General features: G+C 36.8%; 1 protein-coding gene across 3 annotated transcripts in view; it reads left to right on the forward strand.

Annotated features, from left to right (window-relative positions):
- C4H2orf76 (chromosome 4 C2orf76 homolog) overlaps positions 1–17,721 on the forward strand; it is a 79,353-nt gene extending 61,632 nt beyond the window's left edge. For all 3 annotated transcript variants that reach the window (XM_056793757.1, XM_001362936.4, XM_056793756.1), the window contains one exon: positions 17,532–17,721. In XM_056793757.1, coding sequence (XP_056649735.1) covers positions 17,532–17,608 — 77 coding nt within the window. In that variant the 3' untranslated portion in view covers positions 17,609–17,721. The remainder of the gene's footprint in view (positions 1–17,531) is intronic.
- Positions 17,722–21,321: the final 3,600 nt, after the last annotated feature.

Genomic DNA, 21,321 nt, shown 5'->3' on the forward strand with positions numbered 1-21,321 from the left:
TGTCTTGTTTGGTCATAAATTCTTCCCTTATCTGTAAGTAAGGCAAGCTTTTCCATGTTCCCTTAATTTGTTTGTGGTGCCACCCTTTATTTCTAGATCAAGTTTTCATTTTGACTTTGCCTTAGTGTGTGGTGTGAGATGTTGATCCATGCTTGGTTCTTGTCATATTATTTTCCAGGTTTCCCTATCAGTTTTTGTCAGATAGTGAGATCTTTCCTCAAAAGCCTAGATCTTTGGGTTGTTATCTACTATATTGATTGCCTAACCTATTCCATTGGTCCACTACTCTATTTCTTAGCCAGTGTCAGATTGTTTTGAGGATGACCACTTTATGGTATATTTTGAGATCTGGTACAACTAGGTCTCCTTTCTTCAAATTTTTTTTATTTAATTCCCTTGATATATTCTTGGCCTTTTTTTCTTCCAGATGAATTTTATTATTTCTTATGGCTCTCTGAAATAATTTTTGGGTAGTTTATTTATTTATTTATTTATTTTTAATTTTATTTTTTCATTTTGAGATCTTTGAATTTTCTTATCTTTTATTTGATTTTATTTAGTCAATTTAGAACACTGTTCCTTGGTTACAAGAATCATATCCTATCCCTTCCTCCCCTACCCCTGCCCTTCCCATAGCCCACGCGCAATTCCACTGGGTATTACATATGTCCTTGATCAGAACCTATTTCCATGATGTTGATGTTTGCACTAGTATGTTCATTTAGAGCAGCAGTTCTCAATCTCTCAATTTGTAGCAATAAGAATACATAATGCATATCAGGTATTTACATTCCGAATCATAACTGTAGCAAAATGACAGTTTTGAAGAAGCCACCAAAATAATTTTTTGGTTTGGGGTCACCGCAACATGAGGAACTGTATTGTGGGGTCACGGCATTACAGAGGTTGAGAACCACTGATTTAGAGTCTATATCTCCAATCATATCCCCCTCGACCCATGTAGTCAAGAAGTTGTTTTTCTTCAGTGTTTTTACTCCCATAATTTTTCCTCTGAATGTGGATAGTGTTCTTTCTTGTAGATCCCTCCGGGTTGTTCAGGGTCACTGCATTGCCACTAATGGAGAAATCCATTACATTTGATTGTACCACAGTGTATCAGTCTCTGTGTACAATGTTCTCCTGGTTCTGCTCCTTTTGCTCTGCATCACTTCCTGGAGGTTGTTCCAGTCCCCATGGAATTCCTCCACTTTATTATTCCTTTTAGCACAATAGTATTCCATCACCAACAGATACCACAATTTATTCATCCATTCCCCAATTGAAGGGCATCCCCTCATTTTCCAATTTTTTGCCACCATAAAAATCTTAGCTATGAATATTCTTGTACAAGTCTTTTTCCTTATTATCACTTTGGGGTACAAACCCAGCAGTGCTATGACTGAATCAAAGGGCAGACAGTCTTTTAGTGTCCTTTGGGCATAGTTCCAAATTGCCCTCCAGAATGGTTGGATCAATTCACAATTTATTAGTTCAGTGTATGTTTGTTTGTTTGTTTGTTTTACTTTCAACTTTATTAATCACTCTTTTGATTTTCAAAATTTCCAATTTGGTTTTTAATTGGGGATTTCTAATTTATTCTTTTTCCAGTTTTTTTTTTGGTTGCATGATCAATTCATTGATCTGCTCTCTACTCTATTTTATTGATGTGTAAGCATTTAGGGATATAACTTTCACCCTAGGCACAACTTTGGCTGCATCCCATAAATTTTGGCATGATGTCTTCTTGGTGATTATTTCTCTGATTTGTTCTTTAATCTATTTATTCTTTAGAACAAGATTATTGAGTTTCCAATTAATTTTTATCTTTTTGCTGTCCTTTGGTAAATATAATTTTTATTGCATTATAGTCAGAAAAGGATGCCTTTAAATTTTTTTTTCTGCATTTGGCTATGAAGTTTTTAATATCCTATTACATGGTCATTTTTTAAATGTACTGCTGAGAAAAAGGAATATTCCTTTCTATTTCCTTTCCATTTTCTCCAGAGTTCTATCATATCAAACTTTTCTAAAATTCTATTTACCCCCTTGACCTCTTTCTTGTTGATTTTTTGGTTGGATTTATCTAGTTTTGAAATGGGAACCTTAAGGTCCCCTATTAAAATGTTTTACTATGTTACCTTCTTTTTTTTTTTAAAACCTTTACAGAAGTTACCTTCTGTAACTTGTGTAAATTCTCATTTAGGAATTTGTATACTTTGCTATTGGTGCATATTTATTTAGTATTGATATTTTTCATTGTTTATGGTGCTTTTTATTGAGATGTAATTTCCTTCCTCCTCTCTTTTGATTGGATCAATTTTTGCTTCTGCTTTGTCTGAGTTCATGATTGTTACCCCTGCTTTTTTTTAACTTTAGCTAAGGCATAGCAGACCTTACTCCAATCCCTTACTTTTACCCTGCATGTGTCTCCCTGCTTTAAATGTATTTGTTGTAGACGACATATTGTGTGATTCTGGTTTTTAATCAGCTCTCCTATCCTTTTCCATTTTATGGGTGAGTTCATTATATTCACATTCATAGTTATGTTTACTAATTGTATATTTCCCTCCATCTTATTCTCTCCCTGTTTACCCTTGTCTTTCTCTCCTTTTAGCCTTTCCCTGTTTACAGATGTTTTGCTTTTGGCCACTGCCTCCCCCAATTTGTCCTCTTTTTTTGTCCATCTGCCCCCCTTCTCTTACTTTCCCTTTCCTCCTACTTCCCTGTTGGGTAATGTAAGGTAGGGTTTCTATAGCTGACTGAGTGTGGGTATTTATTCTCACTTGGAGCTAATTCTGATGAGAGGATGGTTCAAGTATTCCCTGCCATACCCCCCCCCCCATCGTCTCTATTGTATTGACTTTTATGCACCAATTTATAAGGAATAGTTTACCCCTTCTATTGCTCTTTTTCTCTTCTCATATATTCCTTTTTCTAGTCCCTTGATTTTTTTTATATTAGCCCAATCCTATTCAGCTTATTCCCTTCTTTCTTTCTGTGTATACTTGCACTAGTAGTGATAAAGTTCTTTAGTATCCTAAGTACTTTAGATATCTTGAATACTTTAAGTACTTTAGGTATCTCATGTATCATAGATATCTTAGGTATTTCAATCATCACCTTTCCAGTTATGCATGTACTCAGTTCAACCGTATTGAAGCCCTTAAATGTTTTAAATGTTCACTTTACTTTTTTATACTTCTCTTGGGTATTAAATTTGCTCAATGAATTTTCTTTCCAGTTCTGCTTTTTTTTGGTCAAGAAAGTCTTGAAGTCCTCTGTCTCATTAAATATCAATTTTTCCTCCTGGAGGATTATGCTCCGTTTTGCTGGGAATATAATTCTTGATTGTAGCCCTATATCCTTTGCCTTTTGGAATATCATATTCTATGCCTGCCAATTCTTTAATGTAGAAGGTACCAGGTCCTATGTGATCCTGACTTTGGCTCTGCCAGAGTTGATTTTTTTCCTCCTGGCTGTTTGTCGTACTTTTTCTTTGACCTAGGAGTTCCAAAATTTTGAGTATAATAGTCCTGGGGTATTTTATTTTGGGAGTCTCTTTCAGGAGGTAATCAGTGGATTCTTACAACTTCTATTTTTCTCTCTTATTCAAGGATATCAGGGCAGTTTTCCCTGATGACTTCTTGTACTATGGTGTCCTGCTCCCTCCCTCTCTCTCTCTCTCTCTCTCTTTTTTTTTTTTAATTATGGCTTCAGATATTCTCATGGATCTACGATTATCTCTTTTGGATCTATTATCCAGGTTAGTTGTTTTTAAGTGAGGTATTTCAGATTTTCTTCTATTTTTTCATTCTTTTGATTTTGCTTTACTGTTTCCTGATGTCTAATGGATTCAGTAACTTCTATTTGCCCAATTCTCATTTTTAGGAGTTACATTCTTCCTTGTGTTTTTCTGTTTCCTTTTCCATTGGCCAATCCTACTCTTTAAGAAGTTTTTTCCTCATGTCTCCATTTCCATTTGGTCTGTTCTCTGCCATATGGGGTTGTTTTTTATTTTTGTACCTCTATTTCATTGACTCATTCTGGTTTTTAGGCAGTTTATTTCTTCATTGTATTTTTTTGACCAGCTATTGAGTCTTTCTGTCAGTTTTCTTATTATTTTATTTTTTAAACCTTCCTTTGAAGTTCTTCCAGGGATTCTTTTGGGACCTGATATCCTTTCACACTTTCCTTTGAGACTTCACTGTCGTTTCCTTTTTGACATTGTTGTCCTCTTTGGAGCTTTTAATTTGATTTTTTTTCTTTGTCTTTTGCTCACTTTTTCTTATTATTTCTTTTTCTATTACCTTATATATCTGTTGAGTTTCCTTTCTGCTCCTGGGGTAGAGGGAATACAGCTCCAAACTTACAGAATACTCTTACTCAGAGTAAACTCAACTTCCTTTGTTTCCCACAATGTATCTGTCAAGAAAATAGCCCCACTGTTTGCTATGGGGAGGCTTATATTTGTTTTGTCCAGCTCTATTCTGCTGCTGGTTCCACTGTTGTCTTGTGGTCTGAGTTGGTCCCCACTCTGCTGCTTCGCTGTCCTTGCCAAGTGGCTTGGGCTGGGCCAATCCTCTGCTCTGGTGCTTTGCTCCGTCAGGCGCTTTGCTGCCTCAGACATTCTGTCACCACATAGAATTGTGTTGGTTTTGTGCCCTCTCTGCCTTTGCTATCCATGCTGAGTGGCTCAAGTCGAGCCATCTTCCACTCTGCTGTTGTTTCATGATCTCAGGCCATGGAACAGTGTATTGGACTAGTCCAGGTTCTGCTGGTTCCCACATATGCTGTGCTCCCTGAACTTTTCACTCCTAATCCCACTGACACATGTTCTTCCTGCTTTCCTTTGTTTTGAGGCAATTTATTTTCTTTTTTTGTGTGTGTGGAGGGTTTGTATGAGTGGAGCATCCTTTACTCTGCCATCTTAGCTCCCAGCATTGAACTCCTTTGCAACATTTCTTGAATATGCCCTCTCCTTTCCTTTGACATTACCACCACTCAAGTACAAATTGAGCTCAGCTCCCTTTTAATGATATTCTTTTCATTTATATTATTGTCTTCACTGAGCATCTTTTCCTATTTCATTATGGAAAAGTTCCCACAGATCTTCCAGTGTTTCTCTGAATTCCTCATATTTACCACTTTTTATTGCTGAGTCATATTCAACTAAAGTCATATGATATGTTTTTAATTTTTTTTCCCTTTTTATTGGGAACTTAAGAAATATTGGTACATTGAACATGACAATAAGCAAAGAAGGCTTGAAAAGGTTTTATGTGAAATAGAACTTCTGCTACCCATCTGCTACTTTTAAGTTGTATAGTAATAACAAAACTGCCCTGCTTTCCCGTTTCCTTCTGTGTCTCCTCCTCTTCCTTCTCCCCCTCCTCTTCTTCTCTATTGATTCCAAGACAGAAGAGTAGGAAGGGCTAGGTAATGGGGGTTAAGTGACTTGCTCAGGAATAAACAGCTAGGAAATGTCTGAGGTCAGATTTTAACCTAGGACCTCCCAACTCTAGGCCTGTCTATCTCTGTGTATTCCAAAAATGTTTCATTGATGCTCTTTGCTTTCATTTATTTTTTGTTTGTTTGTATCATTCTTATTGCTCACTAACCTTTCTCTGTCCCGAAATAGAAGCACTTTAGTGGTATGCTAGGAAATGTTTAATAACTGGTGGGGGGGGGCACACATGACACACTTTTACATTTAATCTTCACTTTATTTAATTTTCACTTTATGAAGATGAGACAATCAGCAAAACAATAAATTAGGCCCTGATTTCATAGCATTTTTCTTTTACCAAGATATCAATGTTCACAGTGAAACTGGCTTCCAGAGGAGCAGACTCCTGCACATCTGTTTCTAGCCAATAAGGGGAGTCAGGCAAAGGCAGTGAGTGCTTTGCACTGGCTCTGCCTCTAGATGTTGGCATCTTTCTATATGACTGTATTTCCCCTCTGAACTAAGACATGGTGAGCTTTGTCGTCAGTCTTCTCAGGCCATGACTGATCCATTGCATTGTTTGGAACTTTGCGGAATCTTTCCAGATTATTTTGTCATACAGTATTGAGATTATTCTGTAAATTGTTCTTCTGGTTCTATTCACTCAAACCTGCCAAATTGGCTTTTAAAATGTCTTCTTGGGCATTTCTGGATCTATCATGTTTGTCGTTTCTTGTGGCACAATAATATTCCATGACATGATTTGTTCAGCCACCCCCCAGTTCCCTAATTTTTTTTGGTTCTTAGGTGCAGGAAGAAGTCCTGCCATAAATATTCTTGTACATCAAACAGCTAAGCAGTACAATGTGTGAAAGAGTGTTGGATTTGGGCAAAAGGAAGACTGTTTGAATCTGAGCAAGTCTGTTAAACTTACTCTGCTTCAGTTTCCTGGAGGATACCCACCATTGTTAGAGTTACCTTCACTAATGGGGGGTTGAGAGAGGGAAGGAAACTGGCATTTATGTTCCAGAAAATGTGTTAAATGCTTTACAAATATTATCTCGTTTAATCCTTACAGCAACCCTGAGAGGTAGGTGCTATCATCGTTCCCATTTTACAGTTGAGAAAACTGAGATTATAAAATTAAATGATTTGTCCAGAGTCACACACAGCTAGTTTAGTATGTGAGTCAGGATTGGAACTCATGTTTTCCTGATTCCAAGTCCATTGAGTGATACCAGTTGCCTCTATTAAGTTTCCTTATCTGTGAAATGGAGATAATAATAGAACTTACTTCACAGAGGTCTTGTAAGGATAAAATTACATAATATAGGGTAAAGCTCTTTGCAGACCTTCAAATGCTATGCAAATGCTAGCTTTTATTACACATGGGCCCTTTCTGTCACTGACAAACTTTCCAGGCGTGTAAACTTCACAATGATATTATTGTTTCAAGGACAGTTCAGTGACTTTTTTTCATCTTAGTATCAGGTTTTTTCTTTTTAACATCAATTCTAAGACAGAGGAGCCTCAAGGGCTAGACAGTTGGGGTTAAATAACTTTCCCAGGGTCATGCAACTAGAAAATGTCTTAGGCCAGATTTGAACCCAGGTCTTTCCAATCCTAGGCCCGACACTATGCATTATGCTATCAGCTACCTTAGTTCAATGACTTTTTGATATGACCATTACTGTTTTCCAGAATGGTTCTTTCAGTTTCACCAGCAAGGCATTAATATGTGTGTAGTCCATTTTTCAATCTTTCTCCAATAGATAGTTATCTACTTTATTTTCAGTTCTTTGCAATCACAAGGATTGTCATGTGAAGTATTCTCAGTAGTGGAATTACTGGGTCTAAGGAGAACAAAATGTTTAATCACTTTTCTTATGTAATTCCAAAGTGATAGACAGAAGAGCCAGAACAAATCACCACTCTGCCAACAATTTACAGTACATCTTCCCGTAGCCCTTACAACATTGAATGTTTTTGTCATCTTTTTTATCTACATTGTAGAGTATGAGTGGTAAAACCTTAACGTGATTTCCATGTGACTTTCTCTATTAATTATTTTTAAAGGCCTTTTATAGACTGTAATTTTTCTTTCAAAAACTATTCATACCCTTTGACCTTTTATTGAGGAATGGCTTTTGGTGTTACATATTTCTCTCCTTGGTGTTCACAATGTATGTTGGATATAAGAATTTTACTGATAATATTTGATCTTATTCTTTCCCACTTCATATTTTAGGATTGTAGGATCCTAGAGAATCATCAATTTAGAACTAGAAGGGATTTTATAGGTACTCTCTAACTCCCTTATTTTACACATGAGGAAACTTGATCCAGAGAGATGAGGTGACTTGCTCAAGGTCACATAAATAATAAGCTGAAGAGCTGAAATTTGAACCCAAGTCCTTTTACTCCAAATTCATCACTTTTTTCTACCTCACCAAACCCTTCTGCCCCTTTGTATTCCTGCTTCATTGATTTTATTTGTTCAAGTGTTGTTTTTTTAAAAATTGTGATCAAAATTAGTCTTTTATACTTTGTTGATTAAGAATTCTCCTCCTTGCTTAATTTTGAAAGGTAACTCATATTATTCTTCACTTGTTCTGTACATCTCCACTAGCTGTTAACCTATATCTCTGTTCCCTGTGGTGACTAAACTCCTTGAGAATGCTATCTACAATGGTATCTCCATTCCTTTCTTCTCATTCTCTTCTTAACTCCCTGTAGTCTGGCTTCTGACCTTTTTTTTTTTTAATTAAAAAACCTATACCTTCCATCTTGGTGTCAATCTCCAAGGCAGAAGAGTGGTAAAGGCTAGGCCATGGGGGTTAAGTAACTTGCCCAGGGTCACACAGCTGGGAAGTGTCTGAGGCCAGACACTTGGACCTCCCATCTCTAGGTCTGACTCTCAAGCCACTGAACTACCCAGCTCCCCCTACCCCCTCTTTTTTTAAACCCTTACCTTCCGTCTTGGAATCAGTACTGTGTATTCAACTGAAGCTGTTCTCTCCAGTGATTCAGAAATTGCTCAGTTTAATGGTGTTTTTCCAGCCTTCATCCTTTGATACTCAGACCCTGTCTTCTTGATAATTCTCTTTTCTGTAGATTTCTTTGACATTGTTTTGTTTTGGTTCTCTTCCCTATCTGACTGCTCCTCAGTCCTTTGTGAGGATGTCTCCCAGGTTATGCCTACCATTGGTGGTTTTCCTCCTGGGTTCTGTAACCTCCTGTAGTTACATATTAATATTTTTGTGTGTGGACACCTGAGAAGGAGATTGGAAACTGAGGGGAAATGGATAGAGGAGAGAAAGAAATTGAGAGAAACAAAGGAATAAAGACTCAGAGACTCAGAATTTAAAAATATGGGCTCCATTTTGCTTGCCCCTCTGATGGAACTGAGAGAGGGCTCTACACGTGCCCTCAAACTTTTATTGGAGAGTTTAGGAATGTGGAGTGAGAGGTAGCTAATGAATATGTCATGGCATAGGGTTTAACATTGGCTCAATTGACAATCATGTAATCAAAGAGGAGGAGGTTAATCAAACATGTGACTTGGTAAGGAATGTGGTCTAACAAGATGGGAGCTGGGACCCTGTGGCCAATAATGTCCTGCTCAGGAATTCCTTTGCCCTTTGGACTGATTTGGAAATACAATAATCAATAAGTTACATGACCATGAGTGTGGTATATGAACACACAAGATACAATATCAATACATCAATAACACTTTCAAGATGCTAATATGCCTGGTATGCTCCAGGTTCTGCCCTGGCCCATCTTTTGTTTTGCCTAAAGATCTCACCATCTCCCATGGTGATTTCATTATTTTTATGTAGATAAGTCTCCAATCTACTTCTCACCTTAACCTCTCTCCTGACAGTCATTCCCTAATCACCAACTGCCTATTACGTATCTCAAACTTAAGCTGTTCAAATAAGAACTCATCCTACCTCTCAACTTCTCGTTACTATTGAGGGTACCACTGTCCTCCCAGTCACCTGGTAGGTGTCACAATCTAGGTGCCTGCTTCACTGGACTCCACCTCCAATCCAGTTGTTACCAAGTACAGTCAGAAGCACCCTTCTGACACCACCACCACAATGTGGGCCTAAATGACCTCAAGCTTGGTTTATTGTAGTAGCCTTCTGGCTGGCCTTCCACAAGCCTCTTTATTCCAGCCCATTCTTTATTTTTAGCTAGCAAAGTGATCTTCTTAACGTGTAGATTGGACTTAAAGTGGATTGTCCCTCTGCTCACTAACTGCATCGACCAGGATCAAATATAAAATCCTCTGCTGGGCTTTCACGACCCTTCATAAGCTGTCCCCTTTTTACCTTTCTGGCCTTCTACCTTACTCTCTGCCATGGACTCTATAGTTGGTGCTGGCCTTCTTGCTCTTTCTCAGATAAGACTCCATCTCCTGACTGCATTTTCATCGGCTCCTCTAAGCTTGGAAAGCTCTCTCTCTCCTCATCACAACCTTTTGTGTGCAGTTACAATCTCACCTTGTGTGACATGCCGCTTAATGTCGTTCTCAGTTTACCTCCAGTGTACCCTCTGTATATTTTATTTGTAAATAACTTTTTGCATGTTGTCTCTTCCATAAAAATGTGAGCTCTTTGAGATCAGGAACTGTTTTTTGCCTTTAAAAAAAAAAATATATATATATATATATGCACACATATACACACACACACACACACACATATGTCCCTGGTGTTTAGTACAGTGCCTGGCATATATTAAGCACTTTTAATAAATGCTTTTTGATTGAGTATCCAATCTTTGATATTCATGTTGTGTTTTCATTTTGAATTTATAGTAATGTATGGTTTAAGATGTTGGCCCAGGGGAAGCTAAGTGGCTCAGTGGATAGAGAACCAGACCTGGAGATGGGGGGTTTGGGGTTCAAATCTGGCCTAAGATGTTTCCTAGCTGTGTGACTCTTGGGCAAGTCACTTAACTCCAGTTGTCTAGACCTTTCTGCTCTTCTGTCTTATAACCTTAGTTCTAAGGCAGAAGGTAAAGGCTTTAAAAATATATATGTTAGCCCAAATCTAATATTTGCCTTTCTGCCTCCTAGTTTTCTTAGCATTTCTTATCAAAAAGGTAGTCTTCTGTAATTTATGTTTTTGAGTTTGTCATGCACTAGGCTACTGTTTTCAGTGCTTTGGATCCTTTTCCCATCTAGTCTGTTATACTCACCGTGTTCTAAGGAACAACAGTATAAATAAAAACTTCATGAATATAATAACACTAGATGAATTTTAACTCATTATTATCTGTAATTTTTATAAAAATCAGTACCAAATAGTTTTTATTATTCCTTCATAATATAATTTGCCACCTGTTAATGCTGTTTTAAGGTGAAGTCTCAGAGTTATTTTAATTTGCATTTCTCCTATTATTAATGATTTGGAACATTTTATATGGTTGTTTGTAATTCTCTAATGGAGCTTTGTAATTCATGATTTTTTTTAAACCCTTAGCTAAGCTGTTGTCTTAGAATCTATACTAAGTATTGGTTCTAAGACAGAGGAACATATGGACTAGGCAATTAGGGTTGATTGCCCGGGGCTACATAACTAGGAAGGGTCTGAGGCCAAACTGGACCCAGGACCTCCTGTCTTTAGGCCTGATCATCCATCCACAGAGCCACCTAACTACCCCTCCTTGGATTACTCCTTGGAGTTGAACTGGAAGAAAACTTTTTTGGTTAGTTATATTGATGGATTTTATTTTTTTACACCACAGACACTTCTCAGTTTCTAGCATCTTCCTCACAAACAACAAACAGCACAATAACTGCATCTGATCATGGAGGAAAATGGTGTGTTTCATAATTTCTCCAACCAGAATTAGCCTTTTAGTATTGTTTTCCTTTACATCTCTCTAGTCCTTGTATATATCTTGTTCTACTTCTGTATGTTTTACTATAGATCAGTGCATATAAGCTGCTTCATGTTTTTCAGAATTCCTCAAATTCATCATTTCGCATGGTGTAGTAATATTCTGTTATATTCATAAAACAGAATTCCATCTTAAAGGGTTTTCCTAACACTTGGCATTATTTTCCTAATGCACACAAACACTTCTTGTGAATACTTCTTGTGAATATTTTGATGAATATAGGACTTTTCAGGCTGTTTTTTACCTCTTTGGATAATATGTCCTATAGTGGGGTCACTGGGTCAGAGAACATTCTGAACAGCGTTTTAACTTTTTTGTATGTTTTAAATACTTTTCCAGGATGGTTGGACCAATTCAGTCTCACCAATATTACAAATATGCTTGTCTTATGTAGTCACTTCAACAATGACAGTTTCTAATTCTGATCATTGTCAGTTTTAAGGATATAAGGTGAAGTCTCAGAGTTACTTTAATTTGCATTTTTCCTATTATTAGTGATTTGGAACATTTTATATGGTTGTTTGCAATTCTTTATTGAAAATTGTTCTTATTCTTTGTCTACTTATGTATTGCAGAGATGCTCTTGATCAAACATAAGGAGTTGATACAAATTTATTGAGTATTAGAATAAAACCATCCATTGTTAAGTGTTTTGAATGTATATGCATTAGCTTTTAAGCAATCATCCTTTTCAGGAGTTCACTGGTCACAGAAAATAATGAAGGCTTTGGGCTCCAAACCCTATTTTGTCCAGATAGGATTTGGAAGTCTTGTAGTGGTAGCTTCATTCCCTTACTTGTAGCCAATTCTTCCCTACATGGTCTTTCCTTCTATGTTGCCTAGAGCATTGTTGTACTCTGGAGGTAAGGATGCTATTATACATGAGAAACAGAGGTGGTCCCTTGAGAATGGTAGAGAATACTGAGTGGAAACAGAACTGTTAAAAAAAAAATCCTTGAAGCTCATTATTTTAAAAAAGTATTTGAGGGGTATTCTCAGTTCCTTTTTTCTTAGGTTTATTTGTAAAAAAGGTTGAAAGAAAATTCTAAGTCATCAATGCCCATCCCTTTTCCTGCTTGATCTTGGAGTAGAGCTGTCACTCTATGTTTGACATCACAGCCAGTTGCCATGGAAATGATCGCAATGTAACAAATTTATCATTATGACTTTTCTGCAGGGTTTATGAAAGGCAAAGAAAAACTGAGAGAGAGGGAAAAAAACTTATTGAAGATTGACTCTCAGGGTAAAATTTTCTAATTTATACTCTGGCCTTTTATCTGCACTGCAGAACCCAATTGCATATTCTGTACTTGACATCAGTTGTGTTTGCATGTGGATTGAGAATTTAAAATACACACACACACACACACACACACACACACACACCTCACTTTTGTGGATGCAAAAGAATTATTTAACTAGTAATTATTATTTTGTGATAAATTGTTTTTTTAATGCCAAAATGTAAGACCACTTAAAGAGTTAAGTTTATTTAGTTACATTTTGCTTTCTTTATTCTTTGTTCTTTCGAGTGCTGTAGTTCTATTGATTTCTTACTACTTTGATAAAGAAATTCTACCACTTTTATTTCATTTAAGAGCTGATACTGTATTAAAATATTTTAAAATAAGATATAGTAAACTAAACAGATTATTAGGATTTTTTTTTCAGGAGGGAAAGAGTTTACTTTGAGCTTTATTTCTATAATGATTCCAAAATTCCCTTGTGTTTTGCTTTCATTTTGAGGGTCATTTCAGTCTTCTACTCATTACCAGAATCCTCATTCATCCTGAAAATCTTGCCACTTATATATGTCTAGTAACATAGTCATATACTATTTTCATATTCTTTTTTTTAAACCCTTACCTTCCATCTTAGAATCAATACTGGGTATTGGTTGTAAGGCAGAGGAGTGGTAAGGGCTAGGCAATAGGGGTTAAGTGACTTGCCCAGGGTCACACAGCTAGGAAGTTTCTGAGGTCAAATTTGAACGCAGGACTTCCCATCTCTAGACCTGACTCTCATTCCACTGAGCCACCCAGCTGCCCCTTTATTCTCATATTCTTGATGAAAAACATATTTAGTTTGTGCTTCATTAATGGTTATTTTGTCTTTTTATTCTGACATGTTAAAGTAGTTATCTGTCATTTTAATACTGATGTAACCTCCAGCTCAGTTAAGTAAGAAGTTTGGACAAAGGAATTTGAGAGTATTCATAAATTCACAAAAGAAGGAGTGTGAAAGAACTGTCATAAATTGTTCTTCCTCTGTCCATGCACTGTGTTTTTAGTATAGTAAATGTTAAAATGGAGGTTTGATAGTACTCTTTCTTCACACTTCATACTTCAGATCAAGGATTAATCTGAATTTGGAACCCATTTAATTTAGATTGCTGATCTACCTGGAACAGCGCTCTTTTGTTAATAAATCTTTGAATGTGGTAGATTTGAATTTTTGTGAGCCCAGATGTGTAGGATATTTGCTTTGAGTTGAAACTCTTTCCTTTGTGTCTGAAACTATTATATAAAAACCTCAGCCCACATTGCTGCCTTTACTCAATAACTCCATGTCTGTTTCTTTCTCATGCCCCACAATCAGCACCATACTGTTTACTGTTTTGTTCTTGGAGTATGTGAACCAGTTTGGCACTTTCTCATATCTCCTTTTCACTAACCAGTTCACATGTCTATATCTTATTTTCCTCAACTAGATTGTAAGTTCCTTGTGGACAGAAATGATGTTTGACCCTACTACTGTAAATCTTTCATACAGAGCTAGGCACACAAGGCTTCAGTGAATTCTGTCTCTGCTTCTGTCTGTCTGTCTCTCTTTCTCCCTCCCGCCCTCTCTCTCTCCCTCCCTTACCTTCTGTCTTAGAATTGGTTCCATGGTAAAAGAGTGGTAAGGGCCCACCAAGCAATTGTGGTTAAGCAACCTGCCCAGAGTCACACGATTAGGAAATATCTTAGGCCTGATTTGAACCCAGCAACCTTTGGTCTCTAGCCTATTAGGAAATATCTTAGGCCTGATTTGAACCCAGCAACCTTTGGTCACTGAGCTATCTAGTTGCCCCTGCTTCAAAGAATTCTTATCGTTCAATTGGTTAATTGACAGAAATTTGACTTTAAGTAGATTATTTGCCAATTTTTTTTAAAAATTATCATTTAAAAATGGTTCCTAGAACTGTTTTTTTAAGTGTTAAGAAAAATATGTGTACCATTTGGAAATACTAGAGTGAATAATTTGCTTGAGATCATTAGTTTGGATATTCTGATTTCTGTTCAGCTAATTAAACTTGAAAGTCATTGTTATAATGTTTCATAAATGGATATGAGAATTCTTACTTTCTTGGTTTTATTTGATAGTAAGACGAGGGGAAGAGCTGGCGATGTATTTATTGGATTTTAGATTGCACATTCATTTCAGATTCACGTGCCGTGGGCTTGTGCACCTGAGTGCACTGCAGCCTACAGCACATTTAATTTAAAATCGGATGCCCTCGGGGACCATCACATTGCTAGGCTTCCTGCAGTTCTTTTAGGAGCCACTTTTAAAGGTGGTAGAAAGCAAGAATTCAAGGAATTGTGGTAGGAAGTATAAGAATGGATTGAGAATGGGTCTAGAAAAGGAAGCTATATATTTTTATTTTCCTTATTAGGAAATATTACATATAAGGAATTATTAGGAAATATGTGTAAGGAAAATATATTTTTCTTTTAATTTGACAAATTTCTAGAACACATATAGGAATTCACAAGTTTATTAAAGGGGTTGTATAGATTTTATAAATTGATTGTTATTACTTGAGGATCTTATTGTTATAAATTTTAAATAAATGCTGTGTTTTGACTTTTGAAATGTTTTTGGTTGGTTTAGTAAGAGTGGGGTTAAAAAATCTCCACTTCTTACACTGCCTGCTAAAAATTCATGACCAGAAATTTTCAGACTAAAAAATTTGTCATAAAGAAAAAATTATCTTCAAGTTTAGAGGCTCATGAAAAATGTGTCTGTTACAATCATGTGTTAAATTTGAGCACCTAAGAACAGGAATATTGTTTTCCTACCTTCTTTCCCAAGATAATTCTGATCTGGTGTCTTAGGAAGGACTTAACAGTGAGTTGATTTATAAATTATTTAAATCTGAGAGAAGCCATGTGTCAAAACATCATTCTCTTTGTTAGTACTTTCCATATATATATATATATATATATATATATATCCACTCAATCTACACCTGTAGCCAAAGGTGAGAATTTTGTGTTTGCCCCTACAAGGATCTTCAGAGTAATGTTGGCCATCATAAAAGAAATGTATAGTGATATTCAACATATTTATTAAGTGCATTGCCACAAGTATAGCTATTTGTAAAGTATTACATGTAATAGACTAGTGCCTTAGTACAAACTTGCCTTATTATCATTAAGAATGCCAAATCTCTAGCCTTTCTTCTATTATGAGCTTAATTAGAATCACTTGCAGATTACATAGAAGCCACTCCATTGGGTATGTCTGGGGAGGGGAAAAATCCTAAGCACTTTTTATGCTTTGGGGATCAGTTTTGAAACATTTTATTTTCTCCTAATATTAAAATTCTTTAACTAGGCAAAAACCTTCTTTTTCAACATTTTCCTCATGGTAGAGTTTGAGACCCTTTTTGGAATTTGATTATAAGCCATAACCCACTTTAAATTAGGAATGTTCTCCAGGAGTTCAGTCTGTCTCTAATTCTTTTTCATTGATTTCCAAGTGCTATCTGCAGTCCACCCACAGACCCAGTGTGACTTGATCTTTGCAATCTGATTTTTTAGCTACTCTGATTAAATTTCATCCCTAGGATGTTAAAAAAAAATCAAATGAAATTGCATGCTAAAACTTATCAATATTTTTGGTGATAAATTCTAAGGCCCTGAAATTGTACATTTTGAGACCAAAGTGGTAACTCTTCTTAAGGATTCCATTTAATAATTATCGTTACTATTTTAGTGCATATTTGTCGGGATTTTGTCTGCCTGTTTTAGAGTAGGAGATATGTTAATAAAGTGCTCAATATTCATTACAAATAATCTTGTCTGTTTTCTAGTCAAGATTCTGAAGACCTTCCTGCCCTTTCTGTATAGCCAAACAGACTGTATTAACTTCTGCCTTAATTTAAAAAGCGATTGTGAAACTTGTTGGCTGCACACCTTAAAGAATTGCATGTTTAATAATTGTGAAGGTTTTCCATCAGATTTGTCTCAGCCCTGAATTAATAATGTTGCTGACTTATTGTTTTAGAAGAAGAAGTCCTTGACCTGTTAGGTTGAAAGAATTGTGACTGCTCTGAACCTTTGTGGGTCCTGTAGCTGTGCCATATCCCCTGTGAATAATTAGAGGTATTTGAAGGTATTGCTGTAGAAGCCAATTTGTGTCTTTCACTTTGCATATTGTTGAAGCTTCATGAATTAATCATAAGCAGGGCAAAAAATTAACTTCTTCAGACACATATTTTGATGGGTCATGAGGGAGAATGTAAAGTGATCTGTAAAATATTCTACTGATCCTCTAAGTATTAAATTATTATACCTACAGGCTAATTTCAGGAGGAAAAAAAAGGAAGGCCCCCCCCTTCTCTCTCAGTAGTGAACTTGAAAAATCAAGGTCCATTTTCTAGAACTATAAGGAGAACAATGAAGAGGCACTGGTGATTTTCTGAAAGCCATCCACATTGCCCTGTGGCTCTTGGTTGATCTGGTTTGGGTGGTTTTTTTTTCTTTCGACTTATAATTTTTGGGGACATTTTTAATATAAACTAAAAATTAGCTTAAGCAAATAACTTATCTGTGCCATGCTTTAAGAATTGCAAGGTAGGTTTATCACAGTAACCTTGTAAAGCAATTTTTATTATTCCCATTTTATAGAAAAAGAGACTGAGCTTCTGAGAGGTTAAGTGGTTTTCCCATGATCACACACACCCATGATTTGAGGCAGAATTTGAATCCGGTTCATTATATCACATCACTTTACTTCTTCAACAAAAGCGTGTTCTTGTGTTATATTCAGCAAAATATATACTTATCTTTTTCACTTAGGGGAGGTAGAAACCAAAATTCCAAGTCAGTATACTTGTGTTTCTAGTTTTAAATTTAAGCCTAACTTCTCATTAAAAATTTTATTTTTCTTTTTTCAGCTAATGAAACTGAAATTGCGTTCTTCTGTGAAGAAGATTACAAGAACTACAAAGCTAATCCTGTTTCATCGTGGTGAAGACATCTGGGGCTTTTTTTTTTTCATTTCATACCTAGAGTAAGCTCTTTATTTTGCTTAGTGAGGTTTTTTTTTTTTTAACTGAGAAATAAATCTTAACAGATTAATCCATGCTGATCTTTTCCTTGTCTGCCATTTGTATCCGAACTCACCTGTGCTACCTACCTTTACATTTCTCAGATACATTCATACTCCCTCCACCTTACTAGGCACTTTAAATTAATATAGCATTTCTTTTATGATAAGAACCATATTGAGATTTAAAAAAAATAGAAACTAAAAGGTAAATGCAATATGCTAATGGAAATCTTTCCTGTTTTCCTATAGTTTTTGTTTTAAAATTTATCTCAAAACCTTAGAAATTTTTGTGACTAGCTAATGATAGATTGTTCTTGAAAGAATGTATGAGGTTTCTTATTTTATGTTTCATCCATAGTTTCTAGTTGGAAATATCTCTTTTTCTACCAAAATATATGAAGGCCTAGTATGATCATTTCATACATTTTTCAGTTTCTTGAGTGTATGACACACAACCACAAAGGAAAATAATCATTACATATTCCAGAGAGATTTTTGTGATGTCTAAGGGTCGTGCATTTTCTTTTCTTTTCTTTTCTTTTTAAACTACATTAGTCAGCATAAGCAGCATGGCTGAATTTCTGATGGCTTGAGAAGTAAAATACAACAGAACCAAATCTATCTCTTCGGGGAGAGAAGGTGTCTTTATTGCTTAGAGAAAATTGTTCTTTGAAAACAAGTTCGTCCTTGAAGATAAATTCTTTCAGACAATAGCAGCATTTTTCATTCCAGATCATCAAATCAATAAGCCTCTCTTGGGTGCCAGGGCACTGTTCTAGTTGCTGGGCTGACAGAGACAAAAAGGAAATGTCCCTGCCCCCTAGGTGCTTCTGTTCTTTTGGGGTAGATGACATGCACACATAAAAGTTTACACAAAACAAATACACAGTAAATATATCAGGCAGCTTTTGTGGGAAGGCACAAGGAAGCTGGGGATCAGGAGAAGCCTCATGGGGGGAGACAGTGCTTGAGCTGAGCTTTAAAGGATTCTCAGAGATGAAAAGGAGAGTATGTACCAGGCCTAGGGACAGTGTGTGCAAAGGCATGGAGTTGAAAGACAGAATGCTATTTGTGAGGAACAAGACCACTAGTTAGGCTGCATTGTGGAGAGTATAATGAAAAGTAATGTATGATGGGCAAGGAAGAGTTAATGTGAACTTGCTTTTCAAGTCCTTAAATGACAAACAGAGAAGTTTGTTTTTAATCCTAAGGCAATAGGGGGCTACTGGAGTTTATTGAGCAGGGGAGAGACATCACAGCCAGACCTATACTTTAGGAATATCATTTTGCTAGATGCGTGAAGGATGGATTTGATAAAAGAGAGACTGTATGTGGAAAGACAATTAGGAAACTCATAGTAGTCTAGGTGATAAGTGATGAGGGATGGGTTTTAGGGTTCCCTTTTAAATGTGTTGAGTTTGAGATGCCTGCAGGACATGCAGTTGGAAATGTCCAAAGGGTGTTTTTGATATGAACTAAAGCCCAGGAGAGAGGCCAGGTTAGATATGTAGATTTGGGAGATGTTATTTAGATCACAGGAACACACGAGCTCATCTAGAGAGAATATGTAGAAAAGAAGAGGCTCTGGGGAGAGCCCTGGTGTCCACCCCCCAGTGAAGCAGCATGGTATGGATGAGGCTGCAAGAGAGGATACCTAAAAGGTGCCATCAGACAAGAAACTAAGAGAAAATAGTGTCGAGGAAAGCCAGAGAGGAGCGAGTATCCAGGGGAGAGAATGGTCTACAGTCAAATGCTTCAGGAAGGTCAAAAGAATGAGAAAAAGTCACCGGATTTCAAAATTAAGAGAGTACAGGCAACTTTGGAAAAGCCCATTTCTCCAATAGAAAACCAACAGAATAGTCGTTATCAAGAAACTTAGTCCAGAAAGGAAAGTTCTCTGTGTGGTGTCAGCCAGGCCCCGAATTGCTCCTTGAAGCCTCAGAGGCACAAATGTATGCTCTGTTTTGGCCCCAATATCATGAACTGGCTTTGGGAGATGAGATTCAAGTCCTGTCACTAAAGAAGGGCGAGTCACTTAAAACTCATAAAAATGACAAATGACAGAAGAGCTGCCAGTGAGGGTATTTTTACAACTAGAATTTTCTATGCTAATGAAATCACAGGTCTCTGCACTGAAAACGAATATGGGACCTCTGGACCACAGCATGATTTTTTTTTTCTAAATGAGTCATCACAGTGAGCTCTCCGTGTACTTCATATACATTCTAACTGTAAAATTCAGTTGATACAGACTCGAGAAGCTCTTTTGCTAAGTAAGTTACACCTGTGTGAGTACACTAGGGTCCCATGGCCCCAGGGATGAGGTGATGTAAGTAAACACCTGCTGTACTCCTCCTGGCTTCAGCCCCTGGGCTTACTGTTCCAAGCCTCCCTCTCAATCCCCTTCTACACCCAAGAAACCTTTTTAAAAGTGAAAGTGGAAAAAAAGAAGAGACCCTCCCTGCCAACAGACTACTGTTGTGGACCTCCATGCTTTGCAGTTGCCTGAGGATTACAGAAACCCCTGAAAGCTAAACTCAAATATGGGGGCCTTACTGTTTATTTATATTGTTTAACTGAAGTAACTATAAAAAAGAAGAAAAGTCTGTGTATATATGTATAATAAATATTAAAATTTTTTTTCTCCTTAAACATGTCTCCTTTTCTTCCCTCTCCCAAATGGGTGAAAAAGTAGTAGACTTTGGAAAGAAGGATTATTTTAAGTACAAATTAGTCTAGGGAGCCTTTGAGTTCCTTTCTGACTCTCACCTTCTCTACTTTTGTGAAATGATCATTAAAACAATTCATAGAATTATCATTTGGTCTCCTTATGATGGGGTATTCCTTTGACCAGATAGTTGATAGAGTCTCCTCCCATCTCCTTACCAGGTTTGTGCCTTCTTTTCTGTAATCCTTCCAAGTGGTCTTTGACATACTCCCATTAAGGTATCACTTTTTATTCCCCTGTTCATTCTCACCCAAATATTCTTCACTCTTCTAGTGAGTATTTCTGGGACATAATGCCGCTCCATTTCTCCTTTTATCTATTTTATTCTTTTGAATTTATTCTGTACATTTTGTATTCTATCCCCCCCAATGTAAGAGGGCAGGAACTCTTTTTCATTTTTTCCCTTGTATTCCCAGCACCTAGTTCTGTTCCTCAGTTGCACATAATAGGCACTTGATTAGTTGAATGGAGTTGAATAATAGGAGGTGGTATCAGATGGCAAAAAGCAGTGCCTGAGTGCCTACTAGTTGGATTTGGGTGAGGCAGACTTTTACAAAGTCATCAGCCTCTCTTCCAGAGTCATCAAAGTCCAGTGACAAGTCCGGATGATGCAGTGGATGACTTATTTTTTTATGTCTGGCCAAGCACCTGCTTCAGTGGCCTTCATGGCTGTTGGAACAAATTGTTCTCATCCACCTTTTCTGCCAGGGAAAGTCTTCACATACTTGGGGTAGATCATTTGCTACTGAGTTTGAGACCTGTTGGTTACCCTCACGCTGCTATTATTTCTTGGAGTCTAGGTGTAAAAATGGAGATTTGAACCCCAGACTTCAATCCCCAGAAGTCCTTGGCAGTTCCCAGAATTCCCTATAATATCACCTGAATCCCCACCTGGGCCGAGAACAAA

The sequence above is a fragment of the Monodelphis domestica genome, chromosome 4 (genome assembly GCF_027887165.1).
Source record: "Monodelphis domestica isolate mMonDom1 chromosome 4, mMonDom1.pri, whole genome shotgun sequence".
Classification (NCBI taxonomy): Eukaryota; Metazoa; Chordata; class Mammalia; order Didelphimorphia; family Didelphidae; genus Monodelphis; species Monodelphis domestica.